Raw genomic sequence first — 23,326 nt, forward strand, 5'->3', positions numbered from 1 at the left:
GGGATAATGTGGTAGAATTTCTGGTCAACACAGACCAAACAGGTATATGGAAGCCAGGAAATCCAGCAGGATCATGTTCCCGAGCTCCCTGCCAGATTTGTGCAGTGTATAAACTTACAGTCGACCTTTTAGATTAGCATAAATTGCAGCTGTACCGTACAATATTCATATTACGTTTATGTAAACAAATTTAAAGCAGTGCATTGGCACGAAATCCCATTCATTCCAACAAGATCACATTGCCTGCCCATATATAGTGAATGTAAAGAGTCAAAACAGTTTTGACCTTTGAGGAATTGCCGTTTAAACGGAACTATGCGGAGTTATTTTTGGTTGCTGCATCACCGGTTCCACTACTTTTTCCCCAGCCACATACTTCATCCTATCCAGACACTTTGGTTGGAACTGTCCCCTAAAAAAACGAGTGGGCTTGGAGTGTGAGTGGGCATCCAACCCTCTCCCAGAGGGCGGTACCTTAATTTAAATATTGTAACGAGGCCGTCAGCCACTTTTTTCAACTCCATTTTGAATTTAACTGTCTGTGCATGGGTTTCACACAATTCATGAAATCTAGCAGTTAAAGTGAGGCAGAGCCTCCTGCTCATCCAGCAGGTAAGTGGCTTTATACCTGCCTCCTGGATCCAGGGTCCCTACCTAACCCACCACCCCCACGATCGGGGACCCGCTCATGAGGCCTCCGGTTACCCCCCCCACCCCGCACCCCACACCCAGGCCTCCGACCTCCACCATGAGGCCCTCCCCACCCCCCCACCCCACCGATGATGCTGAGGCTGGCCACAATACTCCGGTGGCTGGCCCCGATCCTCTCACAATCCCCACCCTTGCCGATCCCTGGCCGACTCCCACCGCTCCCCCCGTCAAACCCCTCCCGATCCCCGACCCCCCACGCCGGCCCCCAGCTGACCTCCCCTGCCCACTCCCAATCCCCTGCCGATCCTCCAATCCCCCTCCCAACCCACCCCACCGCCCCAGCCAGTGATCCCCAACCATGCCGACCCTGCGATCCCTCCCCCAGACTGACCCCTCGCATCTGAGGCCTACCAACAGCCAGCCAGCCTCAGGCTGGAATCCGAAGCCTCACATTCAAATCAGACCCTGCTGTTAAAGTCGGCAGGGCCTGCGGGAAAGCCGGCCTCCCAACTCGCCTCCCTTGAGAATATTCCGACCTATGTGCTCAAAAATAATTTTTACAATCCAATTATTTAGCTGCTTTGGTTTAATTAGCACAACATTTCACACTTTCATTGTGCGGACTTTCAGTATTGCATGCATTTCCGGCAGGCTGTTCACACTGAATTTTAAAATTGGCAGGACCCAGAAGCTAATGCGTTATCGGCTGTGCTCAGCTTGGATGAACATAAAACCTACAGCACACGGTGCCTTCGCACATATTGTAAAAATTCTATATAATACAAAGGTCCTCTGTAACTGACTGCTATTTACTTATTATTTAACATTGTTCAGTCAAAACCTTCTCTGCCAAATGAGGTTGAATAATAAGACCTTGCTTTGCAGAAAAAAATTGTACCCCTCAAACTGGTACAGTTGCTCACAGAATGTAAAAAATATTTATTATGTTACCATAGCTGTTATAAAATATGGAACTGACTTGTATATTTGCAACGTGCTTTTTTATTTTAAATTTATTCAAACTTAAATTCAAATTATGCAGCCATTTAAATTATATTTTCAGTTCTTTACGAAGTAGATCCTATAATAATACAAATTGTCAATTTATAGAATTTTTATTGGGAATATCCAGATTAAATCTAAATTTTATTTATCTTTTCAGGTTGCAGCTGAAAATAATGCGGGCATTGGAGCTTTCAGTACTTTTCGCCAAGTTGTAACTGCAGAAAGTGGTAAGTTCAGTCCAATTACCTAAACATTGTTGTGTCTATTCCTAGTTCTACATACTTCAAATCATCAAAACAAAGTATCACTGATCAATGAACTCTATCATACAAAAACTGAGAAAGCATCACCTGTCAGCTGGGGCACAGTGGGCAGCACACTCGCCTCTGAGTCAGAAGGTTGTGGGTTCAAGTGAGCACATCTAGGCTGAGAGGGAGCACTGCACTGTCAGAGGTGCTGTCTTTCAGATGAGATGTTAAACTGAGGCTCCGTCTGCCCCCTCAGGTGGACGTAAAAGATCCCATGGCTCTATTTCTAAGAAGAACAGGGGAGTTATCCTCAGTGTCCTGGCCAATATTTATCCCTCAATCAACATAACAAAAACAGATTATCTGGTCATTCATAGAATCATAGAAATTACGACGCAGAAGTGACCGTCATTATCACATTGCTGTTTGCAGGAGCTTGCTGTGCGCAAGTTGGCTGCCACGTTTCCCACATTACAACAGTGACTACACTCCAAATGTACTTCATTGGCTAAAGTGTTTTGAGACATCCAGTGGTCATGAAAGGTGCTATATAAATGCAAGCCTTTCTTGCTTTTTCATGATTTTTGCTGATCTGGCCTACAAGAGACTTCAGGTTTATAGAACCATAGAGCACAGAATGAGCCCATTCAGACCATCGTACCTGTGCCGACTTTTAGAAACAACTATCCAATTAGTTCCACTCCCCTGGCTCTTTCCCCATAGCCGTGCAAATTGTTTTCTTTTAAATTATATACCTAATTCCCTTTTGAAAGTTACTATTACATCTACTTTCACCACCCTGTCAGGCAGTGCCTTCCAGATCATAACAACTCTTTGTGCAAAAAAAATGTCTCATCTCACCTCTGATTCTTTTGCCAATTATCTTAGATCTGTGTTCTCTGATTTCTGACCCTGCTGCCCGGGGAAAGAGTTTCTCCTTATTTACTCTATCAAAACCCTTCATAGTTTTAAATCTCCCCTTAAACTTCTCTGCTCTAAGGAGAATAATCTCAATCTCTCCATGTAACTGAAGTCCTTCTTTCCAGATATAATTCTCATAAATCTCCTCGATATCATCTCCTTCCAAAAGTGCAGTTCCCAGAATTGGACACAGCACTCCAGCTGGGGCCTAGCCAATGATTTATAAAGATTTAGTATAAATTTCTTGCTTTTGCACACTTTGGTGCCAAAATTGCCCCTTTGCTTAAGGCCTGTTAACACCGGCAATCAACAGCCATGCTGCGGAGTGCAATGGCCGCCATGATCAAAATTCCATTCCTGCGGTATCCCCAGCGGTGACTCGCTCCCCCCCGCAGCTGCCGAGCCATCTTAAGTGCGTCATCACAGTGTGCACCGCACATGTTTCCCCCCCCGCTAACTGCTAGGTCGGGCCGACAGTTATGCCCCCGGGTTCGGACGGGTTGCTAACAGGCAGTCTGGCACGCCCTCTTGGGTGCCAGGCCGCTGGCCCGGCCGAAACCCTCCCTGGTGGCCCAGTGGACCGAACTTTAAAAATTGCGAAATCTCTCTCCTTTAACTTAAGGGGAGAGCCGTGGTGACGTGGCGCTGTGATGATGTCATCAGTGCTGTGCTGATGATTAACAGCGGCGGACACTACACCCTGCCCCAACTTCCGCCTCTCTCGTGTGCTCACCGCCGCACTACAACCCCCATTATGAGCGACTTCCGGTTCACTGGAAAAAAAAAAGGCCAAAGAGCGGAATTTCGCTCAAGAGGCCACCTCATCAACCGCAGCGGTGAAAACAGCAGAGATGGTGTCATGTATTCAACTACCATTGTAACCCATGTATAAGCTGACCTTAGTTGTACACCTTGAGAACATTGACCACAAGGGGTTGAACTTGTGGGAGACACTCCTAACCTGGATTTTCAGGTATAAAAGGGGAAGCTCCACCCACCTTCATCACTTGAGGTCTTGGTAATAAAGGTAACTGGTCACAGAGTGACCTTCTCTCAAGTATGGGCTTCGTGTGCATTTATACTGTATAGTAAGGACATATCAGATTGGGTGAGCGCATCCCGTTTCCAGTGGGGGGCAATTTCGACACTTATGCCTCTATTTACAAATGCAAGGATCCCATAAGCTTTGTAAACTTCCTTATCAACTTGACCTGCCATTTTAAGGGATTTGTGAATGTCAACTCCTTGGTCTCTCTGTAGCCTTTAGTTTATTTTGGATTAATTTATAATATGTTGCTATGAATTTAAATTTGAGATTAACTTCTAACAACATACAAGGATATTTGTGATGTTGATTATGTTTATTTGCTGAAGTACCAGATGAAGTAGTTAACAAAATTACGAATATTCACAATACCATATCAGTTTGAGATAATGAGAAAAGTTGTTTACATATTTCAGAGAGGTTTGTATCTATAATGTTGGACTGGTTTCGTTCACTGAGCACAGCATGAGGCCTAGCTATACAGACAATGGAATATACATAGGGGCTGACATTGCCCCTCTCAGGAAGGCCTGTTAGCTAATGGGGTGCGAATGGGTTTTTGCCCTGGCGCGATGAGCACCCCCTCACCCCGGAATTGCCCCTGGGGCTCTGCTGCCGAAAAATGATTTGCACTGTGCCCGCGATTAGCACACCGGCACGGCGCATACCCGCCGATGACATATGCGGTGACCCCTTCTTGCCCCGCGTGGACCCCTTTGCCCCGTGGGACGCGAGGTCAGCACGGGCTGGTGCCACCGACAGTTTATCGGAGCGAGAAGCTGTTGTGGCTGGAGCATCCCAGCCGCCCTTAAGGAGGAGCTGCTAGTGCGGCGGCCGCCATCTTTTTTCTGTCGGACAACTTATCAGTCGGTCCAGCCTCTCTTGGGTGCCAGGCCGCTAGCCCGGCTGACATCCTCCCTGGTGGCCCAGTGAGTGCCACTAAAGTGGCTGCAGAGCCTGCAGTGGCGCTCCAATTTAAAAGAAAGGGAGAGACATTGTGATGCATCAGCGTCAGGCAGCACGTCCGTGTCGTGCTGACATCATCAGCGCGTGCTAATGTGCTGAGCATTGCGCCCCGCAAGTGCCGTGCTAACGCCTGGAAACAGAGGCCCGCCAGTTCATATAAGCTGATGACATTGCCTTGGCCATGCAAAGCATGAATCTGTGCATCACCGAACAGACCCTGATCAGTGATTTACAGAAGATGATGGGCTACTTCCGCCAATGGCGACTCCGGCCAAACCTGCAAAAGAACGTCACCTCGATGTTCCACTTCAATACACATCAAACAAACCAAGCTTTGAAAGTCTCCTTTTGCGGCACAGAGATAAACGATGCCAAAAAAACCTCCTATTTAGGAGTCACGCTTGATTGCACCCTGTCGTATAGACATCTCCAGAACCTTGGGAAGAAACTAAAGAGTAGGGTCAACTTGACCCAGAAACTCGGCGGATCTACATGGGGAGCAGATGCTCAAACCCTCCGAACGGCAGCACTCGTCCTGGTGTATTCAACAGCGGAGTACTGCTCTCCGGCATGGCTATCAAGTCTGCGTGTCAAACCCGTTGATGTCCAGTTGAATTCTATTATGAGAATTACCATTGCTTCGCTTTTATTGACACTAACACCTTGGCTACCCGTGCTTACAAACATCGCATCACTATGGTCTATGCCGTGAATATGCAGTCTTCAGAGAATACAACCGCTACACCAGCAAAGACATACCAATCTCGGCCGACTTGAACAACCTACCCACCAACCCGTCTCAAATCTAGAAGGCCATTTTGGACCACCGCTGAAGTCCTTCAGCGATCTCCCCTCAGCCTTGATGACTGATGGCGAAATGCTTGGAAGAACTGCAACATACGGAATGGAATCCTTATAATCATCATCATAGCCAGTCCCTCGAAATGAGGATGACTTGCTTCCACGCCAAAAAAAAGGATGAGTTCACAGATGTTTCAATGAAGGACCTAATATTCCAGGTTCCGAACTACATCCTGAAGGATTTTTTTAACGTGTGGTGGCCGTTGCACACCAGCCACCACACGTGCTTGACAGAGCTAAGTCTTGGTCCAGTGACAAGGATTATCCAAGACGACTGGAGACCTGCTCTGTCAGTGTGGGCTGGCCTGTGCTGCCCCATGGCCCCTGGCCCCAAACTCACGCCTCCTTATAGAGGACCCCACAGTATAACCTGTAGGATTAAACGTTCCTCGCAAACTATGGACAACTATCAACCGCCTCAGAATTGGTCATGGTAGATGTTACCACCTTCTCCATAGGTGGAGCTTCTAATTAGACCCTGGAGCACATCATTGAGCACTGACCTCAGAGGAAATTTGCAGGCAGCCGACAAGATATCCACGCTATTACAACAGAAACTTTGGCCTGGATATCCAACTTAGATATAGAAACATAGAAATTTACAGTGCAGTAGGATGCCATTTCTGCCCTCCGTGTCTGCGCCGGCCGACAAAGAGCCGCACGGCCCTCGGTCAGCAGATCTGAAGGTTACCTATGAACAATGAACAATGGTGGACAGGTAAAGAGCATCCGGCCCAACCAGTCCACCCCACATAACTGCGATACCCCATGTATTGCGACATTTTACACTCCACCCCACCAGCGATCTCCTGGGAGAGGCAAAAAAACAGATATTGATGTTTGATTTGCTTTGCTACTTCCATACGAAAGAAGAAGTTACTGCAACCAACATTTTAAAAATTCTGCGACAGCACAAAAAAATTAGATAATTCGAATTGACAGCCCCAAATCCAACTTGGGGCAATTTTGGCCCCATTGCCTTTACACTAGGTGGGGAATTTCTGATCCAAAGTGACGATTTTGATTGCAGCTCAATGAGCTAATTAGAACATAAGCACATAAGAAATAGGAGCAGGAGTAGGCCATACGGCCCCTTGAGCCTGCTCCGCCATTTAATATGATTATGGCTGATCTGATCATGGACTCCGTTCCACTTCCCCGCCCGCTCTCCATAACCCCTTATTCCCTTATCGTTTAAGAAACTGTCTATTTCTGTCTTAAATTTATTCAATGTCTCAGCTTCCACAGCTCTCTGAGGCAACGAATTCCACAGATCCACAATCCTCTGAGAGAAGAAATTTCTCCTCATCTCAGTTTTAAATGGGCGGCCCCTTATTCTAAGATTATGCCCTCTAGTTCTAGTCTCCCCTATCAGTGGAACCATCCTCTCTGCATCCACCTTGTCAAGATCCCTCATAATCTTATACGTTTCGATAAGATCACCTCTCATTCTTCTGAACTCCAATGAGTAGAGGCCCAACGTACTCAACCTTTCCTCAGAAGTCAACCCCCTCATCTCTGGAATCAACCTTGTGAACTTTCTCTGAACTGCCTCCAAAGCAAGTATATCCTTTTTTAAATATGGAAACCAAAACTGCACGCAGTATTCCAGATGTGGCCTCACCAATACCCTGTACAACTGTACCAAGACTTCCCTGCTTTTATACTCCATCCCCTTTTCAATAAAGGCCAAAATTCCATTGGCCTTCCTGATCACTTGCTGTACCTGTATACTAACCTTTTGTGTTTCATGAACAATACCCCCAGGTCCCGCTGTACTGCAGCACTTTGTAATCTTTCTCCATTTAAATAATAACTTGCTCTTTGATTTTTCCTGCCAAAGTGCAGGACCTCACGCTTTCCAACATTATACTCCATCTGCCAAATTTTTGCCCACTCACTTAGCCTGTCTATGTTCTTTTGCAGATGTTTTGCATTCTCCTCACACATTGCTTTTCCTCCCATCTTTGTATCATCGGCAAACTTGGCTACGTTACACTCAGTCCCTTCCTCCATGTCGTTAATATAGTTGTAAATAGGTGGGGTCTCAGCTCTGATCCCTGCGGCACCCCACTGGTTACTGATTGCCAATCCGAGAATGAACCATTTATCCCTACTCTCTGTTTTCTGTTCGTTAGCCAATCTTCTATCCATGTTAATATATTACCCCCAGCCCTGTGAACTTTTATCTTATGCAGTAACCTTTTATGTGGCACCTTGTCAAATGCCTTCTGGAAGTACAAATACACCTCATCCACTGATTCCCCTTTATCCACCCTGTTCGTTAAATCCTCAAAGAATTCTAGCAAATTTGTCAAACATGACTTCCCCTTCATAAATCCATGCTGACTCTGCCTGACCGAATTTTGCTTTTCCAAATGTCCTGCTACTGCTTCTTTAATAATGGACTCCAACATTTTCCCAACCACAGACGTTAGGCTAACTGGTCTATAGTTTCCTGCTTTTTGTCTGCCTCCTTTTTTAAATAGGGGTGTTACATTTGCAGTTTTCCAATCTGCTGGATTCTTGTCGGAGAGCTGGAGGAGAACCAGAGTTAACTTATCTTTCTCTTGTTTCTTTCGGTGGGGCAAAAAATTAGTATGCAGCAAATTCTTTTGGTAAGAATCAATTAGGCAGAGAGGTCTTTCTTTCTCTACAGCCAGAGAAAGTGTGAGAACATCTAGATGGAGGATACAGCATATAAAAGGAAAAGTTAGTCCTGGCTAGTTTCAGGGACAGCTAACCTGTAAAGTGAGTTTAGTCCATTAATTGGAGTGGAGTGGTGTATTTTTTTTATTTTCCATGATATGTGGAACAATATGAAATAAATTATATTTCACTAGAAAACTGTGTTGTGTTCATATAATTTCATATAACTTAAATCTCACCAGAGATTCTTGAGGCATTTACTCGGGAAGAGAAGCTGAGGTGGTTCCCCATTGCCGTCGTCACTATTTCTAATCTGCTAGGTGAGATGTCACTGAGACTAAAGAGCCCCACCTACTCTTAATGATGGGTAGGGCCTCCTACATCCAAGCCATGCTGGTCCTCACCCAGTATTGAGAGCCAACGCTCTGGTCTCCACTTGCCGGGGCTGTGTGAAGTGGGCTCTGAAGTTAGAAGAGTAGCAGAATTATATTAGTAGTATTGTATAAATGATAGTTTTGTTTCATAATGTATGTATTTCACCATGCTATGTTTTATATATGATATGTGATTAATTGGTTTAAAATTTACAATTTTTTTGTTTGCGTGGATGAATTAGAACCTTTTTCATAATTCTACAGGTTGGAGGGAACCATTTTCAGACCATTTACTTTTTATGTTCAAACATTTGCTTCCTAGCCCCTGGTCCAGTTTCATCTCTTACTGCAACAGTGGTCAACCATACAACTGCTAATGTGACATGGTTTCTACCACAACGACCAAATGGGAAAATTACACATTTTAGTATAATTATCAAGTCTGTAAGAAGTGGACGTATATCAAAGAATATAACAGTGACTGCAGATACACTTTTCCCAAACACATTACCACAATGTGAGGTAGGTGACAAGAGCTTGAAGGAATATACTTAATATTCTTATGGCTAAAGTTGTGTGCTTATTTTAATAATGTATGATATTGTATACGAATATCATGGTAGGCAGTGTGATGAGATGAAAACACATTTAATATTTTTCGTAATGTTCTAAAATAATTGTTTTAATATACCAATCTATATTTTAAAACATTATCATGTATATTGATTGCAACTTCTAGTGAGCAGCAAACATTGGGACCAAAATTCAGGCTCCGTAGAAGGCCTGTTACTGCCGTTTTGCAGCGGCCATGCGACGGAACTGAGTGGCTGCCGCATTCCAGTCAATTGGCCGCCCCGACCCAAATTCAGCTCGGGGATTTTTCGGCCTGTCCCCATTTCCGCCCCGCTGATGCCGACCGCTGCAAGCACGTCATCAAAGCACGCACCGCCGCAATCCCGCACCTCCATTTCAATCCGAACAAAATTGCTGAAAAAAATCCACGAGCCGCTGAACGGTGCCCCTGACAGCTTTTTCTGTCGATGCACCTTGTCTGTTCCCTCTCTGCCCTGGCGGTGCGGCGACATTAAAGATGAGGGCTGAATGCAGCGGCCAGCATCTTTTTTTTTGCCGGCCGACTTCCATGTCGGCCGGACGATTGTTCCCCCGAGTTCGGCTGGGCCACCAACAGGCAGCCTGGCATCCCCACTTGGGTGCCTGGCTGCTAGCCCAGCCGAATCTCTCCCTGGTGGCCCAGTGGCCGAAGCTAAAAAAGTCCCCGATTCTCTCCCATTTAACGGAGGGGAGAGAGCGTGGTGACGCACACATGCAATGATGTCACCACCACTCCACCGCTGAGTGGCAGCAGTGGAGACTCAATCCTGCTCCAACTTCTGCCCCTCAGCAGGACTTACCGCCACATTTCCGCCCCCATTATGACCGACTTCCGGTCCAACGTTAAAAAACCTTTTCAGTCCTGAAAATTTTCTGATGGCTGCCTTATTGCTCCCGGCGGAAAAAAGCATGTAAGAAATCATACGTGCGCCAGCTTTCTGACGTGCCTGTGTTTCAGTCCCATTGTATCAAGGACCTACTTGGTTAGGGCCAATCTGTAATCAGTTCCCATAATTGGTCCTTCATAACCATATGACCCTACAGACCAATAATGTGCAAAAATAATAACTTTAAACTATTTCAACTGCTCTATTCTGTACTATTTAGTATTTTACCCACTCTGTTCAAACTCTGCCTTCTACCAGGCCCCTCAAGTGAATCCGTTCCAGTCTGCTCCGTCCCACCATGGTGCACATGGAATATAGTTCCATATCTCTGGCCTCCACCTGGTGCTTTTATTAGGAGCATTTTAATCAGAAACTGCCTGACCTATTCCTTTGAATGCTCCAGCTTCAATCATTCCTACCTGCCACAAGAGAACTGTGATGACATGTGGTTTGCTGATAGTTTGCTGTGGATCTGCAGTTCCATGACTCTGGCTCTTCTTATTTGAAGCTTTTAACAGAAGTTGCTGACTCTACCCCGCTTTGTGAAATGGATTTTGCTTAATGGGGCTTGTTAAGCCCACCCACCATGTTTCCTGGCCAATTAGAGGAAGCATGTCTGCTGATGTCACTTGATGATGCACCATCAGCCAATTTCCTTAAAGGGACCATATCCAAAGTTATTTTGACAGTTGTGCTGTCAGTGTTCTGCAGCATTTAGGTGCACGGCTGCACCAGGCTCTAGCACGACTCCCTCCATAAGCTTATGGAGGGGGTCGCAGCACACAGGGAGGTCCTCTTCCCTTCCCATGGGCGGAGGAGACCTCCGCAGAAGATCAACACATCCTGGTTGCATATTGCAGAGGAGGGCACAAGCAGGGATGTGGACAGGAAGACCTGGGTGCAGTGCCGCAAACATTTCAATTATCTCAGTAGATCACGAAACGTTAGTACAAAGCCACTCTCAACCTCATCCTGTTGTGCCTCTCATCACATCCCCATCACTCTGCATTCCTTACTCACACCAACTTACTTTGGACCTCTACCATCGCTCTCTATCTATATTATCATATCCCCATCTCACTAGCCATTCCTCACACTCACCCTCATCCTAGTGCAATCCATACAAACTAACAACACACAAGGGTAGGCACTTGGGTGTTTTCTGCAATGGTCATGTAAAATTTCTGTAATGTGGTGTCAAACATTGAAACCTTTATTTTCAACGCTGCATTCTTGGATAGATTTGTGTGCACATTTGGAAGTGGCTTAGTGAGTTGCAATGAATGGTGAGAAATACCGGTGCTTCCCCCCCCCGCAATGGTGGTGAGTGTTAAAGGAATGGCTTGGGCATTGCAGGGATGCTTTATGGTGTTGGTGTTAGGTGGTGCCAACCGGTGCATCATGTGGCAGCCAGGGTGCACAGCGTCAAGTGAAGTAAATCTGGCCATAGTGAGGCCATCCCTGGCCTCCCGGGCAGCAATGTGGTCGGGCGCTGATGCCCTCTGTCCTGTGCAGCATCAGTTGATTGCGGTGAAGGTTGGTGTCGTTGTTGATGCTGCTGGTGTGCCCGGTGCTGCTGGTGTTGGGGCTGATTGTGGTGGGATTCTGAGGACCAAGGTGAGAGAATATAAAGGATACCCATGTTGATGGAATAGATGGCAGGTGAAGTAGAGATGACAGCAGAGATCTGTCAATGGTGGGAGAGGTAATGAGGTCAGACTGATTGGAGACTTGTGTAAAGACTTGCTGCATGCTGAATCTATTTTGGAAATGCAGTGAGGAATTGTTTGTGGCCTGGGGGAAGATATCTCTGGAAGGTGGGAACTCTTACTTTACATTTGAAGCTGTCAACTCAACAGCTGATTCAATGGCCACTGAATTCCCGCCTCCACTTGACAGATGTGGTCCATGACTAGCCTGGATCCTGTGGGCGAGTTGTCAAATGGAAAACGTAAGCTGAAAATCATTCTTAAGTGATTCTAAACAAGCCACTAATGACCTGATTTGGATTGCACACCGCTGCCTGTCGGGTCTACTCATCACTGACAGACCAACATTGGGAAAGGCGCATGGGAGCGAGTTAACCCGCTGTCAAAAATATCACACTTTCTACCCGTCCCACCACCAATCCAACTCACTGAACCCCCGGAAAATTCTGTGCTCTAGAACTTCAAGCGTAATCAAAATTCCCACTGCCTCATAATCAGGAATGTAGAGTGCAGTACTAATTTATGGTTAACCCTTGAGAAATAACATTGTTTGATGCCAAGACTGCTGTAGTTTGTCACGTCTTTCAATGATTTATTTACCTGTTAGCATCAGAAGGGTAAATAATATCGTGTAAGGGAGATGAAAGTAATGTATATCTATAAGAAGTGGAAAACCTGTTACTAATGGGAACTTTCTAAAAGAAAGTAAATGGTTTATTATGAAAATGTTGATTTTCACAGTCTAAAATCTGGACAGATTCATTCTTACTACCAAGCTTGCATTGCTCACTTTATTCTCAGTGGCTTGTTCTACCAGAGATGCTATGACTTGTTCATCTTACTATATTTTAAACACATGATTCAAATCAAAGGAATTATTCACATTATATGTCAGTATTTTGTCAATAAATTCTGTGTTAGCTTCAGGATTTTGAATTAATTGGCTTAAAATTTAGCTTTCTTTGGTTTATCCTATTTGTAAGTGAAACATACCAGGTCCTAACTGAGAGGGCGAGGATTTACTTGTACCTAGCTATCTTCCAATTTTGGTCTTGAACTGGACACAAACAAGCCAATGAGCTATGACACATAATTGCCCTTCAACACATTTTTATTAAGAGACCCATATCCCTGTCACAGTTCTACATTCTAAAATGTGACTGATGTCATTTAACTTATAATTAAACATTGATTTTTTTAAATGCAGGATGATAGTCTAATGAGTACTACCCCTGCAGCATTGGCTTTATCATCTCCACCTACTAGTGATGCATTTTTAACAGCCACATCAGAAAATCCAATCCAAGAAGACGTATCACCTGAGTTTGCCAGTATTATGGTGGATCAGCTGAAACCATACACCACCTATCTGTGTGAAGTATCTGCATTCACGAAAGAAGGAGAAGGACAGACTGCAAGTGCTCTATTTAGAACACCGGAATGGAGTAAGTCTTTAATGAGTATTTTGTTTTGGATGTTCATATTTAAAATGTGCATTGGAGCACTCATTGCAACTTTGTGTGATCAAATAGGAAAATCTGAACATTTTATTTATCCATATTTTAAACCAAAGTTACATTACTATTGTATTGTAGATACTACTGTTGTATATTTATTATCTGGGGAAAAGAGCGAAGGGATCTAAAAGATTATTGGGAAAATAAGGCATCAGCACTAGTAGATAAGGCCACAAAGTATTTGCGCCTCCTGTTAGTGCCCACGGGGGCACAAATGCCTTTGTGATCGGGCGGCGCTGACATCGACTCCCACCATATTGGGCGGGAGTTTAGCGGTGGCGCTACGGCATTGCGCCCCCATCTCCTGTGCCCGGAGATCGTGACATCAACGCCGTGCGCATCGTCCCGTTAGCGCCCCGGACCTGAAATTCACGTTTGCCCAGTGTAGCAGCGGCGGGCGAAACGACCGGTAGCTGCAGGAGGCGTGGATCTGCCGGACGGCCACTACCGGGACGATGATTAAAGTCGAAGTGGCCAATGTAAAAAAAAAAATGACCGCAGTTGATGCCGGTTTCTTCACAAGTTCCTGTCTGTGATCGTTCAGCCCGGCAATCTGCTTGAGTGCCTGGCTGATCGCGCGGGTTCCCTCGGTGGTCCAGGTGGGTCTGTTTTAAATTGCAGAGCCTGCAGCGATGGCCTTTCCCTTTAAGGGAGGGAAGGGCCCTTTGAATGCGGCAGTGCATAAGAACATAAGTACAAAAGAAATAGGAACAGGAGTAGGCCATACATCCCCTCGAGTCTGCTCTGCCATTTAATAAGATCATGGCTGATCTGATCACAGACTCAGCTCCACTTCCCTGCCCGCTCCCCATAACCCTTTATCCCCTTTTCGATTTAGAAACTGTCTATTTCTGCCTTAAATTTATTCAATGTCCCAGCTTCCACAGCTCTCTGAGACTGTAAATCTGTTGAATTCGCTATCATCTCAGTTTTAAATGGGCAGCCCCTTATTCTAAGATTATGTCCTCTAGTTCTAGTCTCCCCCATCAGTGGAAACATCCTCTGTGCATCCACCCTGTCAAGCCCCCTCATAATCTTAGAAGTTTCGATAAGATCACCTCTTGTTCTTCTGAACTCCAATGAGTAGAGGCCCAACCTACTCAACCTTTCCTCAAAGGTCAAACCCCCATCCCCGGAATCAACCTAGTGAACATTCTCTGAACTGCCTCCAAAGCAAGTACCGGTATATCCTTTCATAAATATGGAAACCAAAACTGTATGCAGTACTCCAGGTGTGGCCTCACCAATACCCTGTACAGCTGTAGCAAGACTTCCCTGCTTTTATACTCCATCCACGGCCAAGTGTGCAGCGCTGCTGAGGTTTCTACCCCGCCTGCATCCTTTGTACCGGTGTAGACAAAATAAAGAGGTAATGTGGAACTTGTACAAGGCTTTTGTTTGCCCCCAGTTGAAGTACTGTGTACAATTTTGGGAACCTCACACATAGGTATGTATATGTGTGAGTGTGTGTATATTTATATATATATATATATATATATTATGTGTACATCTATAGAAGGCACAGATAATTGAATTAGACCAAGAATGGGGAGGGGGGAAGTGACAAATGGGAGGGCAAGGGGGAATGGGAGGGAGTGGTGAGGTGTGGAGAGGGAGAAGGAGGAGGAGAAGAGGAGGAGAGCAAAGAGGGTGGGGAGAGGAGGGAGGAGACAAGAAGGAAGGAGGGATAGGGAGTTAGGCTCCAATCCATTAAGCGCTGCTTGGTGAGGGGGGAGGATGTTTGCCTCAATGTGGATTAGAGTATGTTCACGATGTTTCTGCTTGGGCGGGATGAAATTCAGTAATTGGTATGAAGTGGGTTCCCCATTGTTTTCCGGAATTTCTACTCAGAGACAGGGTTGAAATCTAGGCCGGAATCTTATCAGCCCAGCGAGTGCGGGTTTGGAGGTGGGCCCATTGTCAAAATGGTCAAGTCGGAATCCCACTCTGAACCCGCCTCCTTGTCAGTTTCCAAAGTGTCGAGTCTGGCTGTGGTTCATAGAACCGACACCAAGCGGCGGGCTAGCCAATTACGATCATTAAGAGGAAGTTTAAAGGTATTTAAAAATAATTTTACCAGGTTGCCAAGTTTTTCAGCAGCTTCCCATTGCTTGAGCTTCACGTCAGGTAAGTGTGTCGGGTTCTCAATGACTCTCCTTTGCTTTGACTAGTTGACAGTTGCAAAGGTGGTATAAAAGCTACCATTTCACAGCTGTTCAATTTCCAATCTCAGAGGTTGAAACTTTCAGGAATTGGAAGACACTTTTGGGCTGTACGCAGTTTGGAAGTGTCTGCAGTGAACTCTCTATCCACCCTCACCTCCTTGGAGCAACCTCTCTCACCATTGACAGATCTCTTCTGTCATCTCAACTTCAGCTGCCATCTATTCCAGCAGCATCGGTGCCCTTGAGAAAATCTCACCTTGGTCCTCAGAATCCCACCACGATCAGCCCCAACACCAACATCACTAAACACCGCAGCGTCACTACCCAACAACACCAACCTTCTCCGCAATCACCTGATGCTGCACAGGACGCAGGGCATCAGCACCTGGCCACATTGGTGCCTATGACGCCAGGGATGGCCTCACCATGGCCACATTTACTTCACGATGCTGTACACCCTGGCTGCCAGATGATGTGCCAGGTTGATACCACCCCACACCAGCACCATAAGCCATCCCTGCAATGACCAAGCCATTCTTTTCACACTCATGACCATTGCAGGGGAGTACACTTATGTCTCACCATTCACTGCAACTCACTAAGCCACTTCCAAAGGTTCACACAAATATGTCCAAGAACGCAAAATGTTCAAAATAAAGATTTCAGTGTTTGACAACACATTAGCTGAAACTCTACGTGAGCATTGGCTAAAAGACCAAAATGCCTACCCTTTGTGTTGTTTGTTTGTATGATTTGACAAGGATAAGCGTAAGTGTGAGGGGTGGCTAGTGAGATGGGGTATATGTGATAATGTAGATAGAGAAAGAAGGATGGGTGGAGGTGCAAGGTAAGTTAGAACATAAGAACATAAGAATTAGGAACAGGAGTAGGCCATCTAGCCCCTCGAGCCTGCTCCGCCATTCAACAAGATCATGGCTGATCTGGCCGTGGACTCAGCTCCACTTACCCGCCCGCTCCCCATAACCCTTAATTCCCTTATTGGTTAAAAATCTATCTATCTGTGAGTTGAATATATTCAATGAGCTAGCCTCAACTGCTTCCTTGGGCAGAGAATTCCACAGATTCGCAACCCTCTGGGAGAAGAAATTCCTTCTCAACTCGGTTTTAAATTGGCTCCCCCATATTTTGAGGCTGTGCCCCCTAGTTCTAGTCTCCCCGACCAGTGGAAACAACCTCTCTGCCTCTATCTTGTCTATCCCTTTCATTATTTTAAATGTTTCTATAAGATCACCCCTCATCCTTCTGAACTCCAACGAGTAAAGACCCAGTCTACTCAATCTATCATCATAAGGTAACTCCCTCATCTCCGGAATCAGCCAAGTGAATCGTCTCTGTACCCCCTCCAAAGCTAGCATATCCTTCCTTAAGTAAGGTGACCAAAACTGCACGCAGTACTCCAGGTGCGGCCTCACCAATACCCTGTACAGTTGCAGCAGGACCTCCCTGCTTTTGTACTCCATCCCTCTCGCAATGAAGGCCAGCATTCCATTCGCCTTCCTGATTACCTGCTGCACCTGCAAACTAACTTTTTGGGATTCATGCACAAGGACCCCCAGCTCCCTCTGCACCGCAGCATGTTGTACTTTCTCCCCATTCAAATAATATTCCCGTTTACTGTTTTTTTTTCCAAGGTGGATGACCTCACATTTTCCGACATTGTATTCCATCTGCCAAACCTTAGCCCATTCGCTTAACCTATCTAAATCTCTTTGCAGCCTCTCTAAGTCTTCTACATACCCCGCTTTCCCACTAATCTTTGTGTCATCTGCAAATTTTGTTACACTACACTGTCCCCTCTTCCAGGTCATCTATGTATATTGTAAACGGTTGTGGTCTCAGCACCGATCCCTGTGGCACACCACTAACCACCGATTTCCAACCCGAAAAGGACCCATTTATCCCGATTCTCTGCTTTCTGTTTGCCAGCCAATTCTCGATCCATGCTAATACATTTCCTCTGACTCCGCGTACCTTTATCCTCTGCAGTAACCTTTTGTGTAGCACCTTATCAAATGCCTTTTAAAAATCTAAATACACCACATCCATCGGTACACCTCTATCCACCATGCTCGTTATATCCTCAAAGAATTCCAGTAAATTAGTTAAACATGATTTCCCCTTCATGAATCCATGTTGCGTCTGCTTGATTGCACTATTCCTATCTAGATGTCCCACTATTTCTTCCTTAATGATAGCTTCAAGCATTTTCCCCACTACAGATGTTAAACTAACCGGCCTATAGTTACCTGCCTTTTGTCTGCCCCCTTTTTTAAACAGAGGCGTTACATTAGCTGCTTTCTAATCCGCTGGTACCTCCCCAGAGTCCAGAGAATTTTGGTAGATTATAACGAATGCATCTGCTATAACTTCCGCCATCTCTTTTAATACCGTGGGATGCATTTCATCAGGACCAGGGGACTTGTCTACCTTGAGTCCCATTAGCCTGTCCAGCACAACCCCCCTAGTGATAGTGATTGTCTCAAGGTCCTCCCTTCCCACATTCCCGTGGCATGGTTTTTGTGTCTTCCACTGTGAAGACCGAAGCAAAATAATTGTTTAAGGTCTCAGCCATTTCCACATTTCCCATTATTAAATCCCCCTTCTCATCTTCTAAGGGACCAACATTTACTTGAGTCACTCTCTTCCGTTTTATATATCGGTAAAAGCTTTTACTATCTGTTTTTATGTTTTGCGCAATTTTACTTTCATAATTTATCTTTCCTTTCTTTGAGTGTGAGTGAGGCTGTGTAGGAATAGGGTAGGGAAGAGTGATGGGGATGAGATGAGTGGCATAGCAGGATGAGGTTGACTGTGGCTTTGCAGTAATGTTTCCTGATCTACTGAGATCATTGAAAGGTTTGCGCCACTGCAGTCTGGTCCTCCTGACCACATCCCTGCTTGTGCCCCCTGTGCAGTGTGCAACCAGACTGCATTGGTGTCCTGGGGAGGTCTCTTCCGCCCATTGGAACGGAAGAGAACCTACCGGCGTGCTGTGACTCCCTGCATCTGGAGGGCCTGGGTGTACCCGTGCACTTTTGTGCAGTGCTTGCAGAACCTCAATGCTGCAGAACACTGACAGCACAACTGTCAAAATCAATGTGGGCATGGTCCCTTTAAAGAAACCGGCTGATGACGTGTCATCAAATGACATCATGAGACCCGCTTCCTTTTAATTGGCTGGGAACCTTGCAGGGCGAGCTTAACAAGCTCCATCAAGGGAAGATTCTTCATACAGTGCGGGCTGGACCAAGGAGTGGCTTTGCCACCGCCATCGACCCTGGCCGCCCCGGCCTCACCACGGTTGGCGAGATCGTTGGTCGAACTATTTGAGGATTTCTGCTCTTATGGGAGGGGTTTGGAGAAGGTCTGATTTCAGAAATTATGGTAATGGGTGGCTGGATGGGATGAATGGTTCAGTGAATCTGCTGTTCTGTCCCCCATTATTACAAATGTAGAGTTGGGAGTGGGGGAGTAACCACCTTCTTTCCAGCCTATAAAGTGTGGTCCCTAGCTTTTTTCTTGTCCACCATTCTCCAAGCTCATATTGCTGCAGTGCCAAGTTAGGAATTGCATTAAGATTTTCCAGATTTTAGATGCATTTAAGATGCATTGATGGACTATTACATAATGATAGGTGGGCTGTCACTAGTTAATACATAACACGTTACCCTGGCAACGCCGGAGATCTAGGGGGTGAAATTGCCCCTCACCCCGATTAGGGATGGTAACCTTCCGGGGCTGGGACATTTATTGTCGGGCCCAGAGGTCCCGACCCCTTAAAGCAAGCAGAACGCTGTCTCTGCACTCCGCTACCTTGGAAGGGCACTCCGAGGGTGGCAGTGCCGCGCTGAGTCCAGCACTGCGCTGTGGAGGCCAGCGCCACGCGGAGCATCCGCATAGTGCTGACACGCTACAAAGCCAATTCCCTTCAATTAAAGGGGAGGGCCGCTGCACACACTGCAGACCCTTTGGTGGCCAGCCACTGGGCCACCAGTGACGCGATCGGCCAGGCTGCATGACGGCGGCCCGGTCGATGCGAGGGTCGCCATTTTCGGGCCGACGCAAGAGTCGGCCGACAAATTAAAATTGCGGCCCGGGGCGCAAACGGCCACCCCTTTAAGGAAACCTGCGAAGCCGCCGTGGACATTCACCCTGGCCAGCCTCACAGGGTGCCAAGGGGTCAGTCTGGGGCGGTGAGGTGTCGGCGCACACGGTGATGCCGACCCAGGGCGCTAATTGTGGGGCACGGCGCTGCCAGGACAGCGCCCCCCAAACCTCCAGGGCAATTTCCCCAGAGGCGCTAGCATCCCCCTCTCGCAAGCGAAAACAGCATTCCACCCCGTTAGCGCCCCCCGGAGGTACTAAAGGGCTATAAAAAGGTGCAATTATGGCCTCCTAATTTTAAATCCCAGAAATGGAGTCATTTGCATGGCTGGCATGTGCACATTAGTCAGAGGAAATTCTCAACTGGGTTAAGTTCTGCTGAGGCCCAAAGAGGGCATCCAGGGTGCAATTTTGGGAACATAAGAACATAGGAAATAGGAGCAGGAGTAGGCCATTTGGCCCCTCGAGCCTGCTCTGTCATTCAATAAAATCATGGCTGATCTGATCCTGGCCTCAACTCCATTTCCTCGCCAACTCCCCATAAACCTTGACTCCCTTATCTTTCAAAAATCTATCTACACCTTAAATACATTTAATGACCCTGCCTCCACAGCTCTCTGAGGTAGAGAATTCCACTGATTCACGACTCTCTGAGGGAAGAAATTCCTCCTCATTTCCATTTTAAATCGGTGACCCCTTATTCTGAAACTATGCCCCCTAGTTCTAGATTCCCACATGAGGGGAAACATCCTCTCAGCATCTACCCTGTCAAGCCCACTCAGAATCTGACACGGTTCAATCAGATTACCTCTAAGTCTTCTAAACTGTAATGAGTAGAGGCTCAACCTTTCTTCATAAAACAACCCCTTTCTCTCAGGAATCTACCTCGCGAACCTTCTCTGAACTGCCTCCAGTGCAAGTATATCCTTCCTTAAATAAGGAGACCAAAACTATACGGAGTACTGCAGGTGTGGTCTTACCAACACCTTGTACAGTTGTAGCAGGACTTCCCTATTTTTATACTCCATCCCCCTTGCAATAAAGGCCAACATTCCATTTGCCTTCCTAATTACTTGCTGTACCTGCATGCTAACTTTTTGTGCTTCATGTACAAGGACCCCCAGATCCCTCTGTACCGCCACATTTTGTAAACTCTCTCCATTTAAATAATAATGAGCTTTTTTTATTTTTCCTACCAAAGTGGATAAGCTCACATTTTCCCACATTTATACTCCATCTGCCAATTTTTTGCCCACTCACTTAGCCTATCTATATCCCTTTGTAGATTATTTGCGTCCTCCTCACAACTTGCTTTCCCACCTATCTTTGTATCATCTGTACACTCGGTCCCTTCATCCAAGTCATTAATATAAATTGTAAATAGTTGAGGCCCCAGCACTGATCCCTGTGGTACACTGCTAGTTACAGTTTGCCAACCTGAAAATGACCCATTTATCCTGACTCTCTGCTTTCCATTAGTTAACAAATCCTCTATCCATGCTAATATATTACCCCGAGCCCCGTGAGCTCTTGTCTTGTGCAGTAACCTTTTATGTGGCACCTTATCGAATGCTTTCTGGAAATCCAAATACACAACATCTACTGGTTCCCCTTTATCCACCATGATCGTTGCATCCTCAAAAGAACTCGAGCAAATTTGTCAAAAATTCAGAAGAATGAGAGGTGATCTTATCGAAACGCATAAGATTATGAGGGGGCTTGATAAGGTGGATGCAGAGAGGATGTTTGCACTGATGGGGGAGACTAGAACTAGAGAGCAGAATTAGAATTAGGGACCGCCCATTTAAAACTGAGATGAGTAGAAATTTCTTCTCTCAGAGGGTTGTAAATCTGTGGAATTCGCTGTCTCAGAGAGCTGTGGAAGCTGGGACATTGAATAAATTTTAGGCAGAAATAGACAGTTTCTGAAACGATAAGGGAATAAGGGGTTATGGGGAACGGACAGGGAAGTGGAGCTGAGTCCATAATCGGATCAGCCATGATTTTATTGAATGGCGGAGCAGGCTCAAGGGGCCGTATGGCCTACTTTGCTCCTGTTTCTTATGTGCTTATGATTTCCCTTTCATAAAACCATGCTGACTCTGCTTGACTGCATTATGAACTCCCCCAGATGTGGATGGGCATGTGGAAGATAGCCACTCCACTGGCATTTAAAGGGGCAGTCCAAGTGGGGTGGATTCCTGGTGTTATGGGGTTCCTTCCCAGTTCCTGCCCCCCAGGTGGGATTGGTATTTCTGACCTCTCCAGATCTAGGAATTTTGAGGACTCAGCATATAATGCTGTTTATAAAACAGGAAAAATATTATGTCCTGAGTATTTAACATACTGTTCTTTTCCCTCCCAATACATTAGTGATTGAATTGCTGTGCTATTTCATATATTTCTTAAATTAACAAACTTAACAGAAGTCGTGATCTATTGGCCTGTATGTGCATTGAATAGTCAGTGGTTGCTGAGATAAAGGTGTGAAACATGTTACTTGCAGTTCCAGAAGAACCACCTCAAAACCTAATTGTGAGTAAGATTACATCAAAGTCATTCGTAATTAGTTGGGCTCCACCACCAACAGTAACAGGAAGAGTATTTTACAGAGTTGAGCTCAATGGTCCATTGGGTAAGTGGTATGAATTTAAATGAGAATGTTACATTTCCATTAATACAGACTTTGTATTAAAAATCTGAAATAGAAGTAGAAAATCTTAGAAACACACAGCTAAGTTTGCTGTGGGAACACCTTTTCCTCTTCTCAGGAGTGATAGATCTATTCTGTTTTGCTTAAATTTTCTGTTTAATTTCAACCCTGCTGCGTTTGCAACATGCAATATTTCTCACATTTTTGTTTCTGTAAGCCAGTCCCATATCTATATGCACGTTCTTTTATTTTTTCATTAAAGATATTTTTCAGCCTCTAACAGCTTTCTATTAATAAGTTCGGAGCTTATTCACTATGCCCTCTCTATGATTGATGTGTCTGAGATTCTCTCCCTCCATTTTATCTCTCTCAATTTTGTACAACCTTATTAAGATACCTGTTATTAAGTCTTTGGTTCTGATGAAGTTACACACCCAAAATGTCATTACCTGTCTTTTCTCTTTACTAATGCTGACTGACTAATGCTGTATGTTTCTAACAATTTCTATTTTTAGTTCAGATTTTTAGTATTTTCAGCTTTTTATTTTGCTAGGGTTGGCACCCTTTTGGCCATGAATTGTGAGGCTTGGGAATATCAAGTAAACACATCATAACATGATTAACTAAAAGACTAACATTGGTGCAAGAGTTAAAATATCAGTTTCTTTTCATTGTTTCTTGAATATCTATTTCCACACCAAGACTAGCACTGTTTTACAAAACATGTTCAATAAAATGGAAAATGTGACCCTTGTTGTAATTTAAGATCTGCACTGTGCAAAACATACATAGAATCATAGAAAAATTACAACCACAGAAGGAGGCCATTCGGCCCATCGTGTCTGAAACAGTCACTACCAATTACATATGCTATGGTAAAAGTGAAAGAATCATTATGGGCATTAATCATATTTATTAAGAAAAAACATGTTTAATGT

At 45.4% G+C, this 23,326-nt stretch overlaps 1 protein-coding gene across 1 annotated transcript in view; it reads left to right on the forward strand.

Moving 5' to 3' along the window:
- The window catches only part of ptprq (protein tyrosine phosphatase receptor type Q), a 266,871-nt gene that overhangs the window by 82,567 nt on the left and 160,978 nt on the right, over positions 1-23,326 (forward strand). The window contains exons 18-21 of the mRNA XM_070901512.1: positions 1,814-1,883; positions 9,043-9,242; positions 13,136-13,373; positions 22,242-22,370. Of these exons, the coding sequence (XP_070757613.1) occupies positions 1,814-1,883; positions 9,043-9,242; positions 13,136-13,373; positions 22,242-22,370 (637 nt within the window). The remainder of the gene's footprint in view (positions 1-1,813; positions 1,884-9,042; positions 9,243-13,135; positions 13,374-22,241; positions 22,371-23,326) is intronic.

Source organism: Pristiophorus japonicus, chromosome 15 (assembly GCF_044704955.1).
Source record: "Pristiophorus japonicus isolate sPriJap1 chromosome 15, sPriJap1.hap1, whole genome shotgun sequence".
Taxonomy (NCBI): Eukaryota; Metazoa; Chordata; class Chondrichthyes; family Pristiophoridae; genus Pristiophorus; species Pristiophorus japonicus.